General features: G+C 50.3%; 1 protein-coding gene across 3 annotated transcripts; it reads left to right on the top strand.

Moving 5' to 3' along the window:
* The first annotated feature begins 221 nt into the window (after positions 1–221).
* Positions 222–17920, top strand: SESN2 (sestrin 2). 3 transcript variants are annotated; one of them, XM_004425828.3, is made up of 10 exons: positions 222–654; positions 7562–7627; positions 9780–9977; positions 10378–10560; positions 10671–10883; positions 11926–12076; positions 12658–12776; positions 13123–13313; positions 15264–15408; positions 16059–17920. In XM_004425828.3, exons 1-10 carry the CDS (start codon positions 565–567, stop codon positions 16143–16145), a joined length of 1443 nt encoding a protein of 480 aa, XP_004425885.1. In that variant the 5' UTR covers positions 222–564; the 3' UTR covers positions 16146–17920. The 3 variants fall into 3 exon arrangements, with proteins under 3 accessions (XP_004425885.1, XP_087302577.1, XP_087302578.1); XM_087446452.1 differs by lacking the exon at positions 222–654 and adding an exon at positions 8606–8675; XM_087446451.1 differs by lacking the exon at positions 9780–9977.
* Positions 17921–18855: the final 935 nt, after the last annotated feature.

Raw genomic sequence — 18855 nt, 5'->3', positions numbered from 1 at the left:
AAAGTTTGCAACATTCGCCGGGGCTGACTACAGCTCCCAGAGTTCCCAGGCGCTTCCCGGTGCCGATTGGCCCAGCTGTCGGCTCCAGAGGGAGGTGTGGCCCCCGCCTCCCCGGGAAACAGGCATCTGATTGGCTGCGGCGCGGGGCTTTTGTGTCCCCGCCCTCCCCCGGGGACCGCAGCGGGCTGAGCGGCGCTGTTGGTGTCAGAGCCCGGCGAGCGCTGGCAGTTCCGCGGCGGGGATGCTGAGGAGCGCTGGGTCCGCGAGCAGCCCCGGCCACTGCGGACTCCCCAGGCACTCCGGGCCGTGAAAACCCCTGTGCCGCGGCCAATCCCGGGCTCCCGAGGCCATTCACCGCTCCAGAGGCCGCAGGAAGGGAGAGTCCAGCGCAGCAGCGGCCGTTCCCGGATTCTGGGCTTTCAGAGCGTTCTGGAACCCTGAGAGACACCCCGGGCTCCAGAACCTCCCCAGCGGCCCCCAGCCTCGGCTTCCTGCGTGCGTCCGTCCCGAACCCCCTCGGGTGCACGGGTCGTCGGCGAGCCGCGGTGGGTCCTGGCGCACACCATGATCGTTGCGGACTCCGAGTGCCGCACGGAGCTTAAAGGCTACCTGCCGTTCGCCCGGGCCGGCGGCGGCGGCCCCGGGACCGAAGAGGTAAGCAGCGGCCGAGCGACGCCACTCTTCCCTGGAGCCCCGAGCCGCGTCCGAGCTTCGGGCTGTCCGGAGCTGAGGGAAGGGGGAGTGGGGTGCGGAAGCCAGGAATGGGGTTGCATCAACTGGCAGCCTCGGCCCTCTCCGCCCCCTACCCCCCGGGGCTGTGGAGCCCTCCAAGGCTCCCTCGGACTCCTGGCCAATGAGAGGGGAGCCTTCTGAGGTTATCTGGGGTTTGGGCTCTCGTCGAGAGTGTCTTCAAGTCCAGGCAAATCCCAGCCGCAGCGGGCCGACCACTCCTCCTCCCCGCCCCCTTCCGCAGAGTCCCTTCCTCCGGGCGGGGGCTGGCGGGCCGAGGGACTGTTTCTCGGTAGGATACGTCCCCGCTCCAATCCCCCAGGGCGGGGAAGGTGGCGCCGGGAAGCGGCCAGCGAAGGTCGACCTCGTCCCCCGCCCTCACCTGCACCCCTGATTTGGACGGGGGGGCGCGGGGCTCCGTGGCTCCGGCGGGCTGCCGGGTCCACGGCGTGGGGAGGCGGCGGTCAAAGCTGAGTAAAGAGGGGAAAACCCTGGCCGCAGCTCGCGAAACCAAGCGCCGATTAGGCTGCGCCCTACTGAGTGATCTGAGATTCCTGAAGTTTGTTTCGCAGGGGCTCCCTTTGCAGTGAGGCTAGGAATAAGGCTGGGCCTGGTCTGACACGCCCCCCCCAATCACCACCACCGTCCATAATGGACATTTTACTATTAAGCACCTACGAGATGCCAGGCTCCGGGTTCTGCCTTTTCTCTAAGTCCTCAGGACTAAACTAGCAAAATATGAGCTCTACTATAGCCCCATTTTACAGGATGAGAAAATCGAGGCCCAGGAAGGGCTATGGAGAGGCTTCCTTCACTAACCCCACTGAGTAGCTCATTCTTTGGTCTGCATGTCTCTAGGATTTCCCAGTGTGCTTGGCACTGCAGGGAGTTTTGCTTGTTTCTTTAGTTTCCAGGCGTGAGCATGGTGCAAGTGTGTTACTGGGGTTGGGAGTCAGACAAGTGCTAGTCCTAAACTGTGACCCTGGGGAAATCGCTGCTCTTCTCTGAGCCGCGTGGTTTCTGGGGATCCTGCCTCCAGCGGTGGATGGTTTGTGTCCCGGGTTTTCTAACTTGTTTATCCTTCCCTACCATGGAATGAAACCTGCTCCTGCCACTTCTCAGCGGTGTAATTTTGACCGAGTCGCTTTACCCTCTGTTTCCTTCTTTGTGAAAAAATGGAAATAATATTATTTATTGAGATCACCTGGGCACTAGAGCCACAGAGCTCCAGATTCGTGTCCCAGCCCTCCCACTCACTTGCTGTGTGACCTTGGCCAAGTGATTACTTCTCTGATCTGCAATTTCCTCCCGTGGAAATGTGATAGTATCTCTGAGGGATTGTTGGGAGAACTGACTGAGAATGCAAGCAAAGGCCTGAAGCGCAGCGCCTGGAACATTGTATCTGCGTCATACATGCTAGCTATCGATAGAATGTGGCATAGCACACATTTCCCTTTCCCCAGAGTGTCTCACGAGGGGGGGCCTGAGCCTGTCCCTCCTGCCTGAGGTGAGAGTTGGTCCATCCCTCTCTGGGACAGTGCCTGGGAAGGGGTCTGGGGAGAAGAGAGTGCCCCAGGTGGTCTGGGCAGCTCTGAAAGAGCAGCTTTTAGATGGAAGCCACGTGTCAGCAGCAGGAAAAGCTGGTGATGTCTGAACTCTCTACATATTCTTGCTCTCAAGAAAAGAGGACCGACCGCGGGAAGATGTCTGCTTTAAGCAGAATCCTTAGACGACCACAGGGTGCTGAACTTACAGAGCCTGACGTCCAAGGCCCAAGGGAACACCCAAATGTTCAGTCCCTCAACTCCCATCACTTACCACACGCCCTTTCAAGGGGTCAAGGCCTCGGATGCTTCACTCTAGTACTGGTAGTATGTTTTCAGACCCCTGTTAGGTCTAGAATCACCTCCTCGAACATCACTTCCTTGAGGAAGCCTTTCCTCCCCTCACCATTTAAGTCCCCTCTGCATACCCCCTCCCGTCCCCCTTCTCCATTGTAGGAGCTTTTATCCCACTTATAGTGTAACAGTTGTGTAATCAGGCGTTTCTTGCCTGTCTCCCTTGCTAGACCAGGAACACTCTGTAGGTCACATCCCTAGCACTGTTCTTAGCACCTAATAATGACTTGTAACCATTTGCTCCTTGTTGGCTTAGCTGACCCGTGTGAACTGTGCAGGCTTTGAAGTCAGATCTGAGCTGTGCCGTCTGGAACAGGACTCAGAAAGAGCCTCAGTGAGCTGTCTCTGAAAGAGTAATAAGACCTATTTCCCTCCAGGTGGTTGTGAGAAACCGGCCAGATCAAATGTGTAAAGCACTTAGCCTAGTGCCCAACGCATGGTGGGCATACGAGTTTATGGCACCACTCAACCCTCTTACCCGCAAGGCCGGAGGTCAGAGGCTGCTTGGGCTATGTCTGCCTCTCAGGTGTAAACCCAGGCAAGTGTCTGAGTTCAGCAGACCACAGCTGCCCATGGGTGGGAGGGGCGAGTCTCTGCCCCTCCCCAGCTGGCAGAGTGACTTCACAGGTGTCTGTAGCTGCATCCTGGGAGTTGCAGGCTCTGGATAGGATACCAAGAATAAAGGCTGGGGCTACTCCGAGAGGCTGATGTGGGTGGTGGACAGAACCCTTGGAAGCCAGACAGAGCTGAGTTCAAATCTCAGATTGGCCGCTTGTCAGCGCTTAACCTTTGGAGCCTTAATCTTTCCTTGTGTGCAAAATAGAGACCCCACCCTCACCCCAAAACAGATGAAGATTAGACAGAACCTGTGGGCAAGTGCCTAACTTAATATAAAAATAAACATTTAGTGAGCGCTTAAATGAGGAGCCAGACACTGAGCTCTGAGGTAGTTATCCTCTTTTTGCAACTTGCATGAAGCCCTCCCTGTGGAGTGGCTCCCCAGAGAGCTGTGTCACATCAGTGTTCCTGCTGCTCTGGGTGATCCCCTCAGTTGGAACTAGAGCAACAGCCACCACTGGTCTTCCCTCTGCCCCATATTAGCTATGTTACCTTGGGTAGGTCACCTGCCCCGTCTGGTTTCCCTTCCTTCATCTGTAAGCTGGGGTTGGAGATCTTGCCTTTATCAGCTGTGCTGAACCTACACTGTTCAATATTGTAGCCTTTAGCCACATATGGCTATTTCAAGTTAGAGAAATTAAATTTTTTAAATTAAAAATTCAGTTTTTTAGTTGCCCAGGTCACATTTCAAATGCTCAGCCACCATGGCTAGATGCTTCTGTCCATTATGGTAGAAAGTTCTATTTGGACTGTGCTGTGCTAGACACTGGGGTAACAACAGGGAACTAGATCCAGTGTGCATCCTCAAGGTAAGAAACAACACAGTGTGACAGGTGCTGGGATTGGGGGCAATGGATCCCTGGGGATGTGGGCAGGGAGAAGCTTCTCACTCCTGGTGAACCAGGTGCAAAGCCTTGGGGCTGTTGGGACCTTGAGAAGTTTAGAGAATGGAAATCGTTTCTGCGCTTGCAGAAACCTGGTTTGTATCCCAACTGTGCTACCTCCTTCCTGGCTGAGTGACCAGAAGTGACTTGACCTCTCTGAGCCTTGATCTCATCCGTAAAATGGGAGCCCTAGTAGTAGTAGTTCCTACCCTAAAGTACGTGGGAGGGGCCGGCCCGGTGGCCTAGCGGTTAAGTTCGCACGCTCTGCTTCGGCAGCCTGGGGTTCACCGGTTCGGATCCAGGGCGCGGACCTACTCACTGCTCATCAAGCCATGCTGAGGCAGCATCCCACATAGAAGAGCTGCAGCTCTACAACTATGATACACACTGTGTGCGGGGCCTTTGGGGAGAAAAAAGAAAAAGGAAGATTGGCAACAGATGTTAGCACAGGGCCAATCTTCCTCAAAAAAAAAAAAAAAAACCATGGGAAATAAATGCTTAGTCAGTGGTAATCAGTGCTGTTACCTACCTTTATTATTTTTGACTTACTACCCCAGGGAGTAGGGGAGGGCTGATTTGGAGGTGTCATCTGTTGACAGTGGGACCCTGCCCTGTCTGCTTCTTCTGAAGTTCTGTGTGTCAAGGTCAGGGAAGCATTCAGGATATTGGAGCTCTGGGCTGGAATCTACTTGTTCTTGCCTTCAGGGCATTGCACCTTCTGTTCCCTCTGGCTGGAATGCTGGTCCCCTAGATCTTTACAGGCCCTGCTGCCTTCTCATCAACTCATTTAGATATTTGATATTTAGATATCAACTCAAAGGTTGCCTCCTTGCTTTCCCTGTCTATTCAGACTAAAATATTGCACACACGCCCACTCCATCAGACATTCTGATTGCTCTATTTTGTTTACTTTATATAACCTATGATTTGAAATCCTATTCATCGTTTGTTTGTCTTTCTCCATGAGATCGGAAATTCTGTGAAGACTGAGACTTTGTCTTTTCCCTTCTGTACTCTGGCTGCCTGCAATGGACTCATCAAAAATGTTTGTCGAATGAACAGATTAATTCTGGTTCCACCTGGAAAGCACTTAGCACAGTGGCCTGATACTTGAGAAAGTGATCAATAAAATGGTGCAAAACAATGGCCCTCCATCCTGGCTGTAAATTATGCTGGGCCCCACCCAGTTAAATTAGAATTGTTGGAGGTGGGACTTGGGCATTGGTATTTTTTTAAAAGCTTCCCAAAGGAATTCTAATGCACTGCTTGGGTTGAGAGGCTTTGTTTGAAATAACAATGAGGTTACTGATAGCTGACTTTTATTAAGTGCTTACTGTGATGGAGGTACTGAGGTAAGGGCTGCAGGGCATGATCTCATTAAATCCTTAAGACTACCAAGGGAAAGTAGGTACTATTATCCCCATTATTTGGTGAGGAAACTGAGGCTCTCATAGCTAGCAGATAATAGGTGGTGGAGTTGTCATTTGATTTGAGCCCAGGCAGTTTGTATCAAGAGCCCCTATCTTTTAACTCTACTCTACTCTATTCTTATTCTTATTCTTATTCTTTATTCTTATTCTTATTCTTATTCTTATTCTTATTCTTATTCTTATTCTTATTCTTATTCTTATTCTTGTTATTCTCATCATCGTTATTAGGGCTGAAAATTTGTTGGATCCAGACCTATCACTTAAAGACCCACATGTATCAGTTCCTTCCCTTGACAGCTCCGGGGGCAGATTTTAGAGTGAGAAGGGATTCCCAAGGCTGTTTCCTGTACCTCCTCAGCACCCCAGTCTATCCCTCAACCCCAGTTCCTCGCTGCCCTTCCCCACCCCACCTAGCTGTGTTTTTTTTTAATCTGTCCTCAGGTCACCTGGGGGGGCGGGGAGGCCCAGTTTGTGGAGTCAGCAATCCTTATCTCCCAGACAGAGCTGTTAGGCTCTTTTTGGTGAGGGAGCAGTGAAACTGAAACGGGAGTGCATGGGGACTGTGGAGGTTTCTATGCTGGACTTGGACCAGCCTGACCTGGTAGCTCCCAGAAGTGTGGGCTGAAAGGAGCCTGAGCAGTCAGCCAACTACTCTCTTTGTCCAAGATTAAGGCCTAGACAGTCTAGGTTACTTTCTCAGGGTCACACAGTAAGTTAGTGGCAGAATTGATACTCATTGACTTCTGGGTCCCATTGTTCTTTCCTTGTGGTCTTTCAGAGCCCCAGAGGTCTGCCTCCCTTAAGGGGCTTTTGGCCATCTGAGAAGGAAGGTTCAATTATAATCTTTAGTCCCTGGACACCTGGGGATTGGTACTGAGTCTGGATTTTAATGAGAAGGGGAGAGTTAGGGGGACACTGTCTCTGTCCAGTGAGGGCATGGCTCTGGTTTGGGTAAACTGTTTCCAAGGCCAGTCCTGAGAGCCCCCCTCCCAGTTATCAAAACAAATGAATAAATAAAACATCCTCCCAGAACCCCCTCTCTAGGACTAGGAGCAGATTTGGTGAGTGTGTGACTCTGGTGGTTTCCAAAGAAGCTCCAATACATGAACATCAGAAGAGGCACTACTGTCAGCATTGTACACTCTGCCCTGATTCCCTCCACGCCTCTCTGCTTTCTCTGTTTTCTTCATTCACAGACTAGTATGAATCACCTGGCCCTGCTCTCCACAGCAGGTGAGCTGCTAGTAGGGAGACCTAAGTCAGACAATTAGAAGGCAGTGTTTTCAGGAGCAAAAGCACTGGGAATTGTGGGGTCACAGATGAGGGTCAGAAGAAGGTTCCCAGACCCTGGAAGACCATAAGAGTTAGGTTTGCAACAGGAGTGACCAGTGGGAGGGCGATGGGCCTAAGCCACTAATTTATCTGGAAGGCTATGGGAGGTAGAAGCAGGGTTTTAAGCCAGTTGATCAGATTTGCTCTTGAGAAAGTTTACTCTGGCTGCAGAAATTTTGCCCTCTTTAGGAACCGCCAGGGTCATGTACTCACTAAATCTGCTCCTAGTCCTAGAGGTGGGGTTCAAGGAGGATGTTTTATTTATTCATTTGTTTTGTTAATTTAGTAGAGGATGGATAGGAGAGGGCAGGGAGACAATTGGTGAAGTTGTGGGTGGTAGTCCAGATGAGAGATGGTGGTAGTCTGTGAGGTGGTGATGGTTGTATGTTTCCCTTCCCTGGGCCCCTCCCACCCAATATTGGGGCTCCTGGGTCCCTGCTCAGTTCCTGAAGAACTCAGTCTGTGGGGTGAGCCCTCTTCCTTGCTTATCCTTTCTCCACCCACCAAACAGGTGTCTATCTCCCACCTGACTCCTCCATGCAGGGTGCACCAGAAAGGTGGTTTTAAAAGCTCAGTGTGGCCTCTCAGGAAGGAGGAGAAAACTGGAAAGATAACTATCCTCACAGTCCTCCCTTTTACCTTCAACTAACAGTGATGTATTTCCTTCTAGGAGCAGAGGGAGAGCCGGGCTCGGCGAGGCCCCCGAGGGCCCAGTGCCTTCATCCCAGTGGAGGAGGTAAGCTTGGAAGGGGTTAGGAATTGTTGGTCCCTGGGAAGAAAAGACATGGGGCATTGGGTGGGCGGGGGTCTTTTCCCCTCTTGAAATAACAGCTTCGAAACTACCCCTTCAGATTCCTGACTCATTTAATCCACAAAACAGCTCTGCAAAGCAGGAGTATTAACCTCATTTTGCTGGGAAGAAACAGGCTCAAAGAGATAAAGTGATAATAACACAGCTAGGTGATGAACAAACTTTTGATTCCCAGAACAAGGCCTGTTTTTCCTAAAGAAGACAGAACTATCTATGTTTATCTTCTCTTCCTTGACTGTGCATGTATTAAAGGTTTTTTTCAACTTCAAGTAATATATGTTCTTTTTTTTTTTTTTTTGTGAGGGAGATCAGCCCTGAGCTAACATCCATGCTAATCCTCCTCTTTTTTTTTTTTGCTGAGGAAGACCAGCTCTGAGCTAACATCTATTGCCAATCTTCTTCTTTTTTTGTCTTTTTTTTTCCCCCAAAGCCCCAGTAGATAGTTGTATGTCATAGTTGCACATCCTTCTAGTTGCTGTACGTGGGACATGGCCTCAGCATGGCCAGAGAAGCGGTACATCGGTACGCACCCGGGATCCAAACCCCGGGCTGTCAGCAGTGGAGCGTGCGCAGTTAACTGCTAAGCCATGGGGCCGGTCCAGTAATATATGTTCTTTATTTAAAAAATTTCCAATGTTTCAGAAAGCTCTAGTCTCTTGTAATCCCACCCCCCACAGAGATAATCACCGTTAGTTAACTATTTGCTTCTGTTTTCCAGACTTTTTTTATACAGAACCAAGGTCATAGTTTACAACATCTTTTTCTTTTTGGTTGTTATTATGTTTTGTTTTGTTTTTTCACTTAATACAGCAGAGACATCTTTTATCTATTGAGTCAGATCATTCATTCAGTTATTTAGCAGATATCTATTGAATGATTAGTCTGTGTTGGGCACTGTCCTAGGTGCTGAGGATGCAGCAGCGAACAGGACAGACAGAAATCCTGGCCACCGTGGAGCTGACAATCTAGCTTGGTATTGAAGGGGGCGGGGATACTTTCAAAACACGTTCACAGAAAAATTTAAAAATAACAGTTTCTTTCTTTCTCTTTGGCCTTCAATGAACAAAGACAAATGTTTTGTTTCCTTGTCCTCTTTGCTCCCCTAAACGTGGAGGCCAAGTAGTTAATGAGCTGTTAACAAACGTCTAAACCCCCCTAGTTCCCTCCACCCTTTGTAAATGCAAAGCAAACAACCACCCGCTGGTTATTTATGTCTGTAGCCCGGAATTTGAAGCTCAAGTATTGTTCTTGTATTTTATTTTATCACTTATAAATAACCACTCCTCTTTTATAAGAAAGGAAAGAAAGAGGCTTTGGGGTTAATCTGGATTTGAATCCTGGTTCTGGCATTTACTAGATCTGTAATCTTGAGCAAAGAATGAAACCTCTCTGGGCCTCGATTTCCTCAGCTGTCAGTGGGGAAAGATAATAGTATTCACCTTACAGGTGAACTGGGAAGATTCAGTGAGATAAGCAGGGAAAACTCCAAGCTCAGACCTGGCACGGAGATAGCCTTCAGGAAGTGTGAACTATTTTGCACCCACTTCCCATGGCTGTATGGATTTGCACTGTTAGACTAGAAGCTTCAGGAAGGCAGGAGAAACTATACTTAAATATACCACCTATACTATATACTAATATACTCTATTTGTTGTTGTTTTTTTTTCGAGGAAGATCAGCCCTGAGCTAACATCTATTGCCAATCCTCCTCCTTTTTTTCCCCAAAACCCCAGCAGACAGTTGTATGTCATAGTTGCACATCCTTCTAGTTGCTGTATGTGGGACGCGGCCTCAGCATGGCCGGACAAGCGGTGCGTCAGTGCGCACCCCGGATCCAAACCTGGGCTGCCAGTAGCAGAGCGTGCGCACTTAACCGCTAAGTCACGGGGCCAGCCCCGATATGCTCTATTTGTTTAATCACTTAATGAAATATCTTTTCCTCCCCTATTGTCTTTTTTTGGACATGGCGGTTGTTTTCAGTTTCTTGCTATTATAATCCCACTGCAATGACTATGTTGGTCTCTTTGGTGGGGAGGGCAGGAGGGGGACCCATCCTCTCCTCGCCTTTGCTTGGCAGGTCCTTCGGGAGGGAGCTGGGAGCCTGGAGCAGCACCTGCGGCTGGAGGCGCTGATGTCCTCGGGGCGGGTGGACAACCTGGCCGTGGTGATGGGCCTGCACCCTGACTACCTTAGCAGCTTTTGGCGCCTGCACTACTTGCTGCTGCACACAGATGGGCCCCTAGCCAGCTCCTGGCGCCACTACATTGCCATCATGGTGAGCCTGTCTGAGCCTGACTCTTGTAGGGGTGGCCATGTGGGGGGATTCTGTCCTCACATCTCTGTGCTGGAGGCGTCCTGAACTGATTCCATAGACGAGCAGGAGAGGCAGCATAGAGCAGAGGAAAGCCCTGGCTTTATCTGACCATCCCTAGAATTTTAGATTTTGAAGAGAGGCCTCTTTAGTGCCTGCTTTACAGGTTGGGAAACTGAGGCCCAAAAAGTCAGGTGACCTGCCAAGGTAGGACAACAAACCAGTGGCAGAGCTATGGTTAGAACCAAAGTTTTCTGCCTCTCAGGCAACAATGAGTTCTGTGATGCTTCCCTCCATGGGGCACCACCCTGAGCAGGGCACAGAAAGAAGAGGGTGACCTAGGCTCTGTCCGTCACCTCCACAGGCTGCCGCCCGCCACCAGTGTTCCTACCTGGTGGGCTCCCACATGGCTGAGTTTCTGCAGACTGGCGGTGACCCCGAGTGGCTGCTTGGCCTCCACCGTGCTCCTGAGAAGCTGCGCAAGCTCAGTGAGATCAACAAGTTGCTGGCACATCGGCCGTGGCTCATCACCAAGGAGCACATCCAGGTGCAGTGGGCAGAGAGGCAGGTCATCGAGGGAGCACAGGGGCCAGGCTGGGGCATGGCCGGCAGCGCAGGGGCAGGCACTGAGCAAGTCTGGCCTTCTTTCCTCTCCAGGCCTTGCTGAAGACGGGCGAGCACAGCTGGTCCCTGGCGGAGCTCATCCAGGCACTGGTCCTGCTCACCCACTGCCACTCGCTGGCCTCCTTTGTGTTTGGCTGTGGCATCCTCCCTGAAGGGGACCCGGAGGGCAGCCCTGCCCCCCAGGCACCTTCGCCCCCAAGTGGGCAGAGCAGCCCCCCCAGCGGGGATCCATTGAACAACTCTGGGGTAAGTCACAGGCCTGGGTCTTGGTGGGAGAGGAAACTGGCATGGCCTCTGGTCCTTGATTAGAAGCCACTGTTTCCCTATTTCATACTGAGAGGGCTTGGAAAAGTTATTTGACTTTGAAGCTTGGTTTCCTCATCCGTGAAATGAGGATAAAGACCCCTACTTCGTAGTGGGGTGTGATGATTAAATGAAATAACCATGTGACTGGCCTCTCAGCACATAGCCCCATAAGCTTAAAGTGTCCTGGTTTTTAGCACCTTTAAAAATACAAAGTTTGGGGGCTGGCTCCGTGGCCTAGCACTTAAGTTGAGCGTGCTCGCTTTCAGCAGCCCGGGTTTGGTTCCTGGTCGTGGACCTACACCACTCAGTGGACATGCCATGGTGGCAACCCACATACAAAATAGAGGAAGATGGGCACAGATGTTAGCTCAGGGCGAATCTTCCTCAGCAAAAAATAAAAATAAAAAAAAAACCCACAAAGTTTGCCTCTTATTCTATAAGGTGGCCTTGTTTGTTTTAATAAAAAATATAGGGGCCAGCCCCGTGGCGTAGTGGTTAAGTGTGCACGCTCCGCTACGGCGGCCTGAGGGTTCGCAGGTTCAGATCCCTGCTGCGCACCGACACACCGCTTGTCAAGCCATGCTGTGGCAGCGTCCCATATAAAGTGGAGGAAGATGGGCATGGATGTTAGCTCAGGGCCGATCTTCCTCAGCAAAAAGAGAAGGATTGGCAACAGATGTTAGCTCAGGGCTGATCTTCCTCACGAAAAAATATATATATATAGATATAGATATAGATACTTTCAAAATCCCTTACCTGTGAGGAAAGTGGATGCTCAGGAAAGACATGTCTATTCTGTAGCTTCTTAAACTTCACTTTGGGGAGCACAGACCGTATGAGCTACCCAGCTCAGTGGCTGGCTCAGAGGAGACACTAGGCCTTTATGATCATTCAGGAAGGCCTGGCAAGTGGGAAAGATGTGCAGAGTTTCCTGGGGCCGAGAGAGAAGGAGTAGGTGGTCACCACTGGGTCCCTCCTCCAGGGCTTTGAGGCCGCCCGCGACGTGGAAGCTCTGATGGAACGCATGAGGCAGCTGCAGGAGAGCCTCTTGCGGGACGAGGGAGCATCCCAGGAGGAGATGGAGAGCCGCTTTGAGCTGGAGAAGTCGGAGAGCCTGCTGGTGACCCCCTCAGGTACTGGATCACAGACATCCAGGTCCCAGGGGCTGCCCCTTCTCACGCCATCTCTGCTGGCAAGTAGGCACCTCTACTTACTGCACCTCTTGTGTTTTGGAGGCAGCCACGTCTCAACTACCCCTTCCAAGAGGTTCTGAGCATGGGCTTTGGGGTCAGACCTGGGTTTGAATCCTGGCCTGTTAACCTTTCTGGCAGTGTGACCACTGATAAGTCACCTCCTATTCAGGGCCTCAGTCTCCTCCCACGTGAAAGATTGGTGTGTAGGCTAAATGAGACAACAGAAGCAAAGCTCTTAGCACAGAGCCTGGCCCGGGATAAGCGGCTCCATGAATTACATAAATTACTGTTATGATTGCTGTTATTATCACTGGGGGCCTTATCCCTGGGTCCATGGGTCTGATTCACCTTCTCCCCCAGGCCTGGCTCCAGCTGAAGTCCTGGTTTCACTCACTGTCACGAGGGGCTTTCTCTGGCCCTCTGCTCTGCATTCCCCAGCCCCCTATTGATGATTAATCAGGAGTGGAGGCCTCTGTGCTCCATGCATTGGCCTCACTGTGATCTCTTCCTGACGTCCTCAGCTGACATCCTGGAGCCCTCTCCACACCCAGACATGCTGTGCTTTGTGGAAGACCCCACTTTCGGATATGAGGACTTCACCCGGCGAGGGGCTGAGGCGCCGCCCACCTTCCGCGCCCAGGTAGGCTCTCCCCGCTAGTCTTGGCTTTGCTCCGGATTTACAAACAAGCAGGGGGTGGGTGCTTTGAGTGGTTAGAGAGTTGAGCACCTTCTCTCCCTCAAGATTCCGTGAGGGAGGTGGGGGACCCTGGATCATGAAGGGACCCATCTGTGCCCTAAGCTCAAGGGACCCTGATCATAGGGGAGAAGGTCATCACCAAAGTGCATCCTCGGCTCCCCAGATCAAGCAGTGGGGATGGGGGGGGCCGCATTATGGAGAGCCAGGTTGTGCTCCAGAGGAGGGGGTCTCCCTGGCCAGCCTTGGGCCCCAAAGATTCTACTCACTGACCCCTTCCTACATTTCTCAGGATTATACCTGGGAGGACCATGGCTATTCGCTGATCCAGCGGCTCTACCCCGAGGGCGGGCAGCTGCTGGATGAGAAGTTCCAGGCAGCCTATAGCCTCACCTACAACACCATTGCCATGCACAGCGGAGTAGACACCTCCATGCTCCGCAGGGCCATCTGGAATTACATCCACTGTGTCTTTGGCATCAGGTGAGCACATGTCTCCTCATCCAGGGCGTGTGTGCCCTGTAAGTCCTCAATCTGAGCTAAAGTTGTTTCTTTTTTCTTTGTTTTTTCTTTCCCTTTCTTCCTGCCTGTACTGTTTTTCAAAGCAAATTTATTTATTTGCTGATTATAGAAGATAATAGACGTGCTGACTGTTTGAACCTTGTAAGTGAAACTCTTTAATTCCACTCCCTAAAGATAACTATGGAGATATATAACTATATATATAGTTGTGTTTGTATTTCCATTCCAAGTAGCACTTCTCCTCTCATAATAAATAAGGACAACATAAACGCCCATCAGTAGGGGGCTATAAATAATGATGTATCCATTTAGTGAAATACTATGCAGCTATTAAAAATTATAATAATGATCTCTTTATATTGCCATGGAAAAATGTTCAAAATGTATTGAGAAAATTTGAGAAATACGAGAAAGCTGGTTACAACCAGAATCTTCTTTTTGTTCTTTTTTTTTTACTAAAAGTGGATGCATGCATGGAAAATGTGTGGAAGTCTATACACTAAAATGTTACTTAATAATGGTTGTCTCTGTGTAATATGGGATGAATTACATTTTCATCTTATTACCTAAGTATTTTCTGATTTTTTTTTTTGAGTAGGTTTTTCTTTTTAAGTGATGGGATCATACTCAATATATTCTGCAACTTGCTTCATTCACCTGATAATCTCTTGTGAACCACCTTCCTTGTCAGTGTGAATAGACCTTTTATGCTTTTTAACCATGGCATGGTGTTCTGTTATGGATGAAGCATAATTATTCAACTATTTCACTATGGATGGATATTTAGGTAGTTTGCAGTTTTTCAAAACATATATAATTTTACCAAAAAATTTTATTGCCCACTTATTTCACTTATTTTTCTCATTTAATCAAATGTTAGCATATTTTAATGAACACATGATTTTTCTTCTTTATTCCAAGCATAAAAAAAAAAGTCCCCAAATTTTTAAAAAGGTACTTGTTCCTTGTAGAAAATGTGTCTTTCTGTGTATTCCTAGCAGTAAATCATATTTCACTCAGTGGGTTGAGCTGTACTTAACTAGCCATCCTCTTGCTGGTCATTGGCAGGTTTCCAACCCAGGGGAGGCCAAGGATGGACAGGCATTTTAGAGTGTAGCACAGGCTAGTTCCTGCCCAGCTCTTAGGTCCAGGCCATCCACTCTCTGACATGGTCCTTGCTCCTATACCTTTGTCTACCAAATCTGTCCTCCAGTTTTCAACCAATCTTCACCTTCCACACTGATCTGTGATGACTCACTGGCTCACTGGACTGGGGAATGACAAAGTGACTTCTAGACTTGTCACTGGCTTGCTCTTTGACTCTGAACAAGTTAATTGCCTTCTCCAGGCCTTAGTTTGCTCATCCGTAAAATGAATGCCAGCTCCTTCTTACCCTTCCCCTTTTCCTTCTCCAGGGTAAATATTTGCACTGACCTTCTGCCACATCTTCCATGGCCTTTACTATTAAGTAGTGAAAATGACCTTGAAGCCAGGCAGAGCTGGATTTGAATCCCATTCCCAGCTGTGTGACCTAGGGCAAGTGACTTCACTTCTCTGATTCTCAGTTTCATCTATAAAATGAGCCTGATGAATACAATTCCATATAATAGTTTTGTATACCATAGTATAATAGTTTTAAGGATTCCATGAGTACATGTTCAAATGACACAGAGTTGGTACTTAACACATGCTCATTCTCTGTGCATTCTTGGAATAGTTCCCTGTGAGTCTGGTGGCCTGTGATATATGACATCAGCTGTTTTTTCTAAGAGGAACCAAGCTTCTAGTTGCCTCCTACCTTCTGCCTTTTCTTGCCACTCTCTGTTCCTCCTTCTATAGGGTGGGGGTAGGGGAGAGGAGCTACTTTTGGGAGCAGAGGTTGAGTGATGCTGTTGGGGCCTTTCCATCCAGATATGATGACTATGACTATGGAGAGGTGAACCAGCTCCTGGAGCGGAACCTCAAGGTCTATATCAAGACAGTGGCCTGCTACCCAGAGAAGACCACCCGAAGAATGTACAACCTCTTCTGGAGGCACTTCCGCCACTCAGAGAAGGTACAGCCCATGGGGGATGAGCAGAGTGGAAGTAGACCAGCCCGGCCTGTGGAGGGTGCTAGGGGTCAGGACCCAATGAGGTACCCTAGACTGTGTCTGTCCCTCCAGGTTGGACACCTGGGCGTATTGTTCTGGGTTCAAGTCCTACTCCACTGTGTGATTTCAGACTCCGTTTACTCACCTGTAAAATGGGAATGTGCTTCACAGGGTCCTCGGTGGCAGCCAGGAAGACCTGGGTTCAAATCATAATGCTGTCACTCAGTAGCAATGTGACCTTGGGCAAGTCACTTTAGCTCTCTGAGCTTTTTATCTTTACAGTGGGAATAAATACTGCCTGCATTTCAAGGTTGCTGGGAAGATGAAATGAGAAAATGAATGTTAATCTCTGATCCCAAAGAGGTGCTCAGTGGTAGCTCTTGTTTTTAGCTTCGGGGGATAAAGAGATTAGTCATGATAGGGATGAACGTGCTTGAAATTCTTCAGCGGTCAGCGGTCGTTGTACCAAACTGCTCAGACACTTAGGAAACGTCAGGGCATCTCTATAGGAAAGGGAAGGATGAGGGGAGTGGTCAAGGGTAATGATAGTGTGGGGAGGGATGGGGATCAGAGAAGTGACATCAGTTACTCACAAGGTCTCCGCTGTGCCCCAGGTCCACGTGAACTTGCTGCTCCTGGAGGCCCGCATGCAAGCCGCCCTGCTCTACGCCCTCCGTGCCATCACTCGCTACATGACCTGACTCCTGCACAGGACCTGGGTCCAGAGCAGCTGACCCTGGGGGCATCCTCCTCCCTGCAAGGACTTCTCTGTCTGGAAACAGACCCAATCCCTTTCTGTTCCACGCCCACCCACCCCACTCTGGGGGTTGGGTTCTGTGTGACGTGCAGCCCCTGAGCCACACCCACTTTTTCTCACTGGAATGGACAGGATCATTGCACTGACTCTGGGATCTCAGCTCTGCCCCAGAAGCTGGAAGAGGACTAGCAGATCCCCAGGGGCCATGCCCTTCTTCCTGCCCCTGACCTCAGAGACAGAGGGCACAGGAAGGAAAAACGGGCTGAGCTCGGACTTGTGTGCCAGCAGGCTGGGCCCCAGGCACCACAAGCACTGTGGCCTTCCTGGACTGGGAAGTCCCTGGCTGGCCCCCAAGGGAGAGGTGCACACACCTCCAGGGACTGACACTCCAAGCAGCTTTGCCTTTCCTCCCCCTCCCTCATTCCCAGATTTCGTTACCTCCCACCTGCCATTCATCTATCAATGTGAAAGTCAGGGTCACAGCTGGTCTGTGCATCTGTCTCCCCAAAAGCCTGTTCTTTCAGGCAGCCTGAGGCCCGTTGTTCCTTGGTTGCCCCAATCCTAGTTCAGTTCCGTTGACCTCCTTTGCCCTCTCACCCTTTTCTCCTCTGCCTGGTGGTGTGAGGCCCCAGGAGAGAGACCAAGTGCATCAAAAAAGCAAATTCTCTCTAGAGAGTTTGAGTCTTTGTTGGCCACTTTGCCTTCTGAAGAGGAGGGAGTATTATATTATCCATTCTCTGTATTTTGGTTCTTTATGGGTAAGGTTCTTCGGGGCCTCACCCCGGGAGCCACAGTCAATGCCTGAGAAGGGGAGGACAGAGAGAAATCTGTTCTCCCCAGAGCTGCACGTGCCCTGCAGAGGCTGGCACCCCTCTCTCCTATCTACTGTGGCTCTGCCGCAGATGTTTGCCAAAAAGTTGAGCTTTTCTAGGTGGCACGTGGCCTAGAGGGAGAGGCAGGAGACCCCAGGGTTCTTCTTTGGGCCCTGCCACTGGCCAAGCGACCAGGCTATGTTGCCAAACCTCTTTGACCTCCGTTTCCACAGTTGCACACTGAGGGTGGGACTACATACCTATGACGTCTGAGTCTTCACTCTGGGATTCCCAGGCCAACCTGCCAGCAGCAAACTGCGAATTTTGCAGGTTATCGGAGGCCTCTGGGAACCCTCACTGTTGTAGTCAGTCTGTCCTGGTGACCTTCCAAGGACTCCTCCCTCCCATCCCAGTTTTTCTCCCCTTTTCTCAATTTTAGGTGGATTGCTTGGAGGCAGAAGCACCCAAGGACTGATCCCAGGCACTTTCTGTAGCAAACAAGCTGTGAATTATGACTTCCCTTGCCCTTCTGGCAGAATGTGCCTCCTCTCTGACCCATTTGGAGGTGACTAAAGAAAGGCAAGGGCTAGGATGCTGCTGCTTCTGCCCCTGCTCTCCGGAGTGGGGCAGAAAGGAGCCCAGTCAGTGCACCACATTTCACACCCGTGCAGGCATGGGAAAGCGACTGGCACCCACTTCAGGCCTCAAAGCCCTCCCTGCAATGAAGCTGGGCAGGAGGGACGAGGCCCCAGCATTAAGGGTTTGGATTCTAGAGGGGACATGATGACTCTGTAAATGTACCTTGGGGTGGGGTGGGAGGGATATCCAGTGTTAAGTGCAGAAATCTTGGCTTTGCTACTGGTTCCGTATGATAAGAAATAAAAGTTCACTGAGGTTTTGTTTTGTACTTGTTCATGGGCTGTTTTTCCATTTCCTAGGGGTCATGGTTCACCTCTTAGCATAAGCAGGGAGCTGTGATTGCATCATGGACATGACCTGCTAGCCCCTCCCCTGCTGGGCACTTGTGCCCAGTGACTGCAGGGTTGGGAGTGGTTGGCATTGAAAGTCGACTTCTGTCCCTTGGGTGTCCAGCCCTGCCAACCCATCTGTGGCTGGCCTGGCATCGTGGAATAATAATGGCTGTGTTATTTTTCTCACTAACCCTGGCCCTGGGCTGGGGTCTTGGAGGCCATTTCTCTGAATCTGCAGCAATCCTGCAGGAGTATCAAGACTCAGAGGTAAAATGACATTGCTGAGGCCACATAGGTGGTCAGTAGTGAAGCCAGGATTCCAACCCAGGTCTGTTTGACCCTGAGACCTTGGCTTTTCACCTTGCTGTTTTTCCCACTACCGGGCTCCCCCTGTGGCAGAGGGAGACTGAGAATCTCTGCGGGGAGCACTTGTGTCCCCTGCCCCACCACAGTGTACTTTCCTGCTTCTTATCCTTCTCCAGTACCAAGGAGACAGAACCAGGCATAAGGAGTTAGATGTGACCTCCAAGTTGTGTCAGTGCCGTTTAGTAGCTCTGTGACCTTGGTCAAGCTTCTTAGCTTCTCTGGGCACCAGGAACTCGGAGCACACTTGTCAGGAAAACCACATCATGACTAAGAGCTAAGACCTCTCTTGCTGGCTTCCCACTTCCTCTAAACACTGCTGTCATTAAATAAAATCTGTCTCCTCCAGGAAGCCTCCCTTGATTGACTCCATGTCCTCTTTTCTCTTTACCCTCTTCACTTTTTCAGTGTTCTATTCACTTGTTCTTCCTTCTATAGTCATTTGAGAGAGTGTGAGAGGAAGTAAATCAGACTTGTAGTACAGAACTTGGATTCTGGTTCTGACTTA

The sequence above is a fragment of the Ceratotherium simum genome, chromosome 22, assembly GCF_057802395.1.
Source record: "Ceratotherium simum simum isolate JZ-2026a chromosome 22, ASM5780239v1, whole genome shotgun sequence".
NCBI classification, from domain to species: domain Eukaryota; kingdom Metazoa; phylum Chordata; class Mammalia; order Perissodactyla; family Rhinocerotidae; genus Ceratotherium; species Ceratotherium simum.
This window is presented reverse-complemented; position numbering and strand designations above follow the sequence as displayed.

Bases quoted from the DNA above. Each gene is read 5' to 3' on its own strand.
- SESN2 (XM_004425828.3), top strand. From the start codon at position 565: ATGATCGTTGCGGACTCCGAGTGCCGCACGGAGCTTAAAGGCTACCTG. The intron at 10,561-10,670 runs GTGCAGTGGGCA...TTTCCTCTCCAG, and splicing joins TCACCAAGGAGCACATCCAG to GCCTTGCTGAAGACGGGCGA. The intron at 15,409-16,058 runs GTACAGCCCATG...GCTGTGCCCCAG, and splicing joins ACTTCCGCCACTCAGAGAAG to GTCCACGTGAACTTGCTGCT.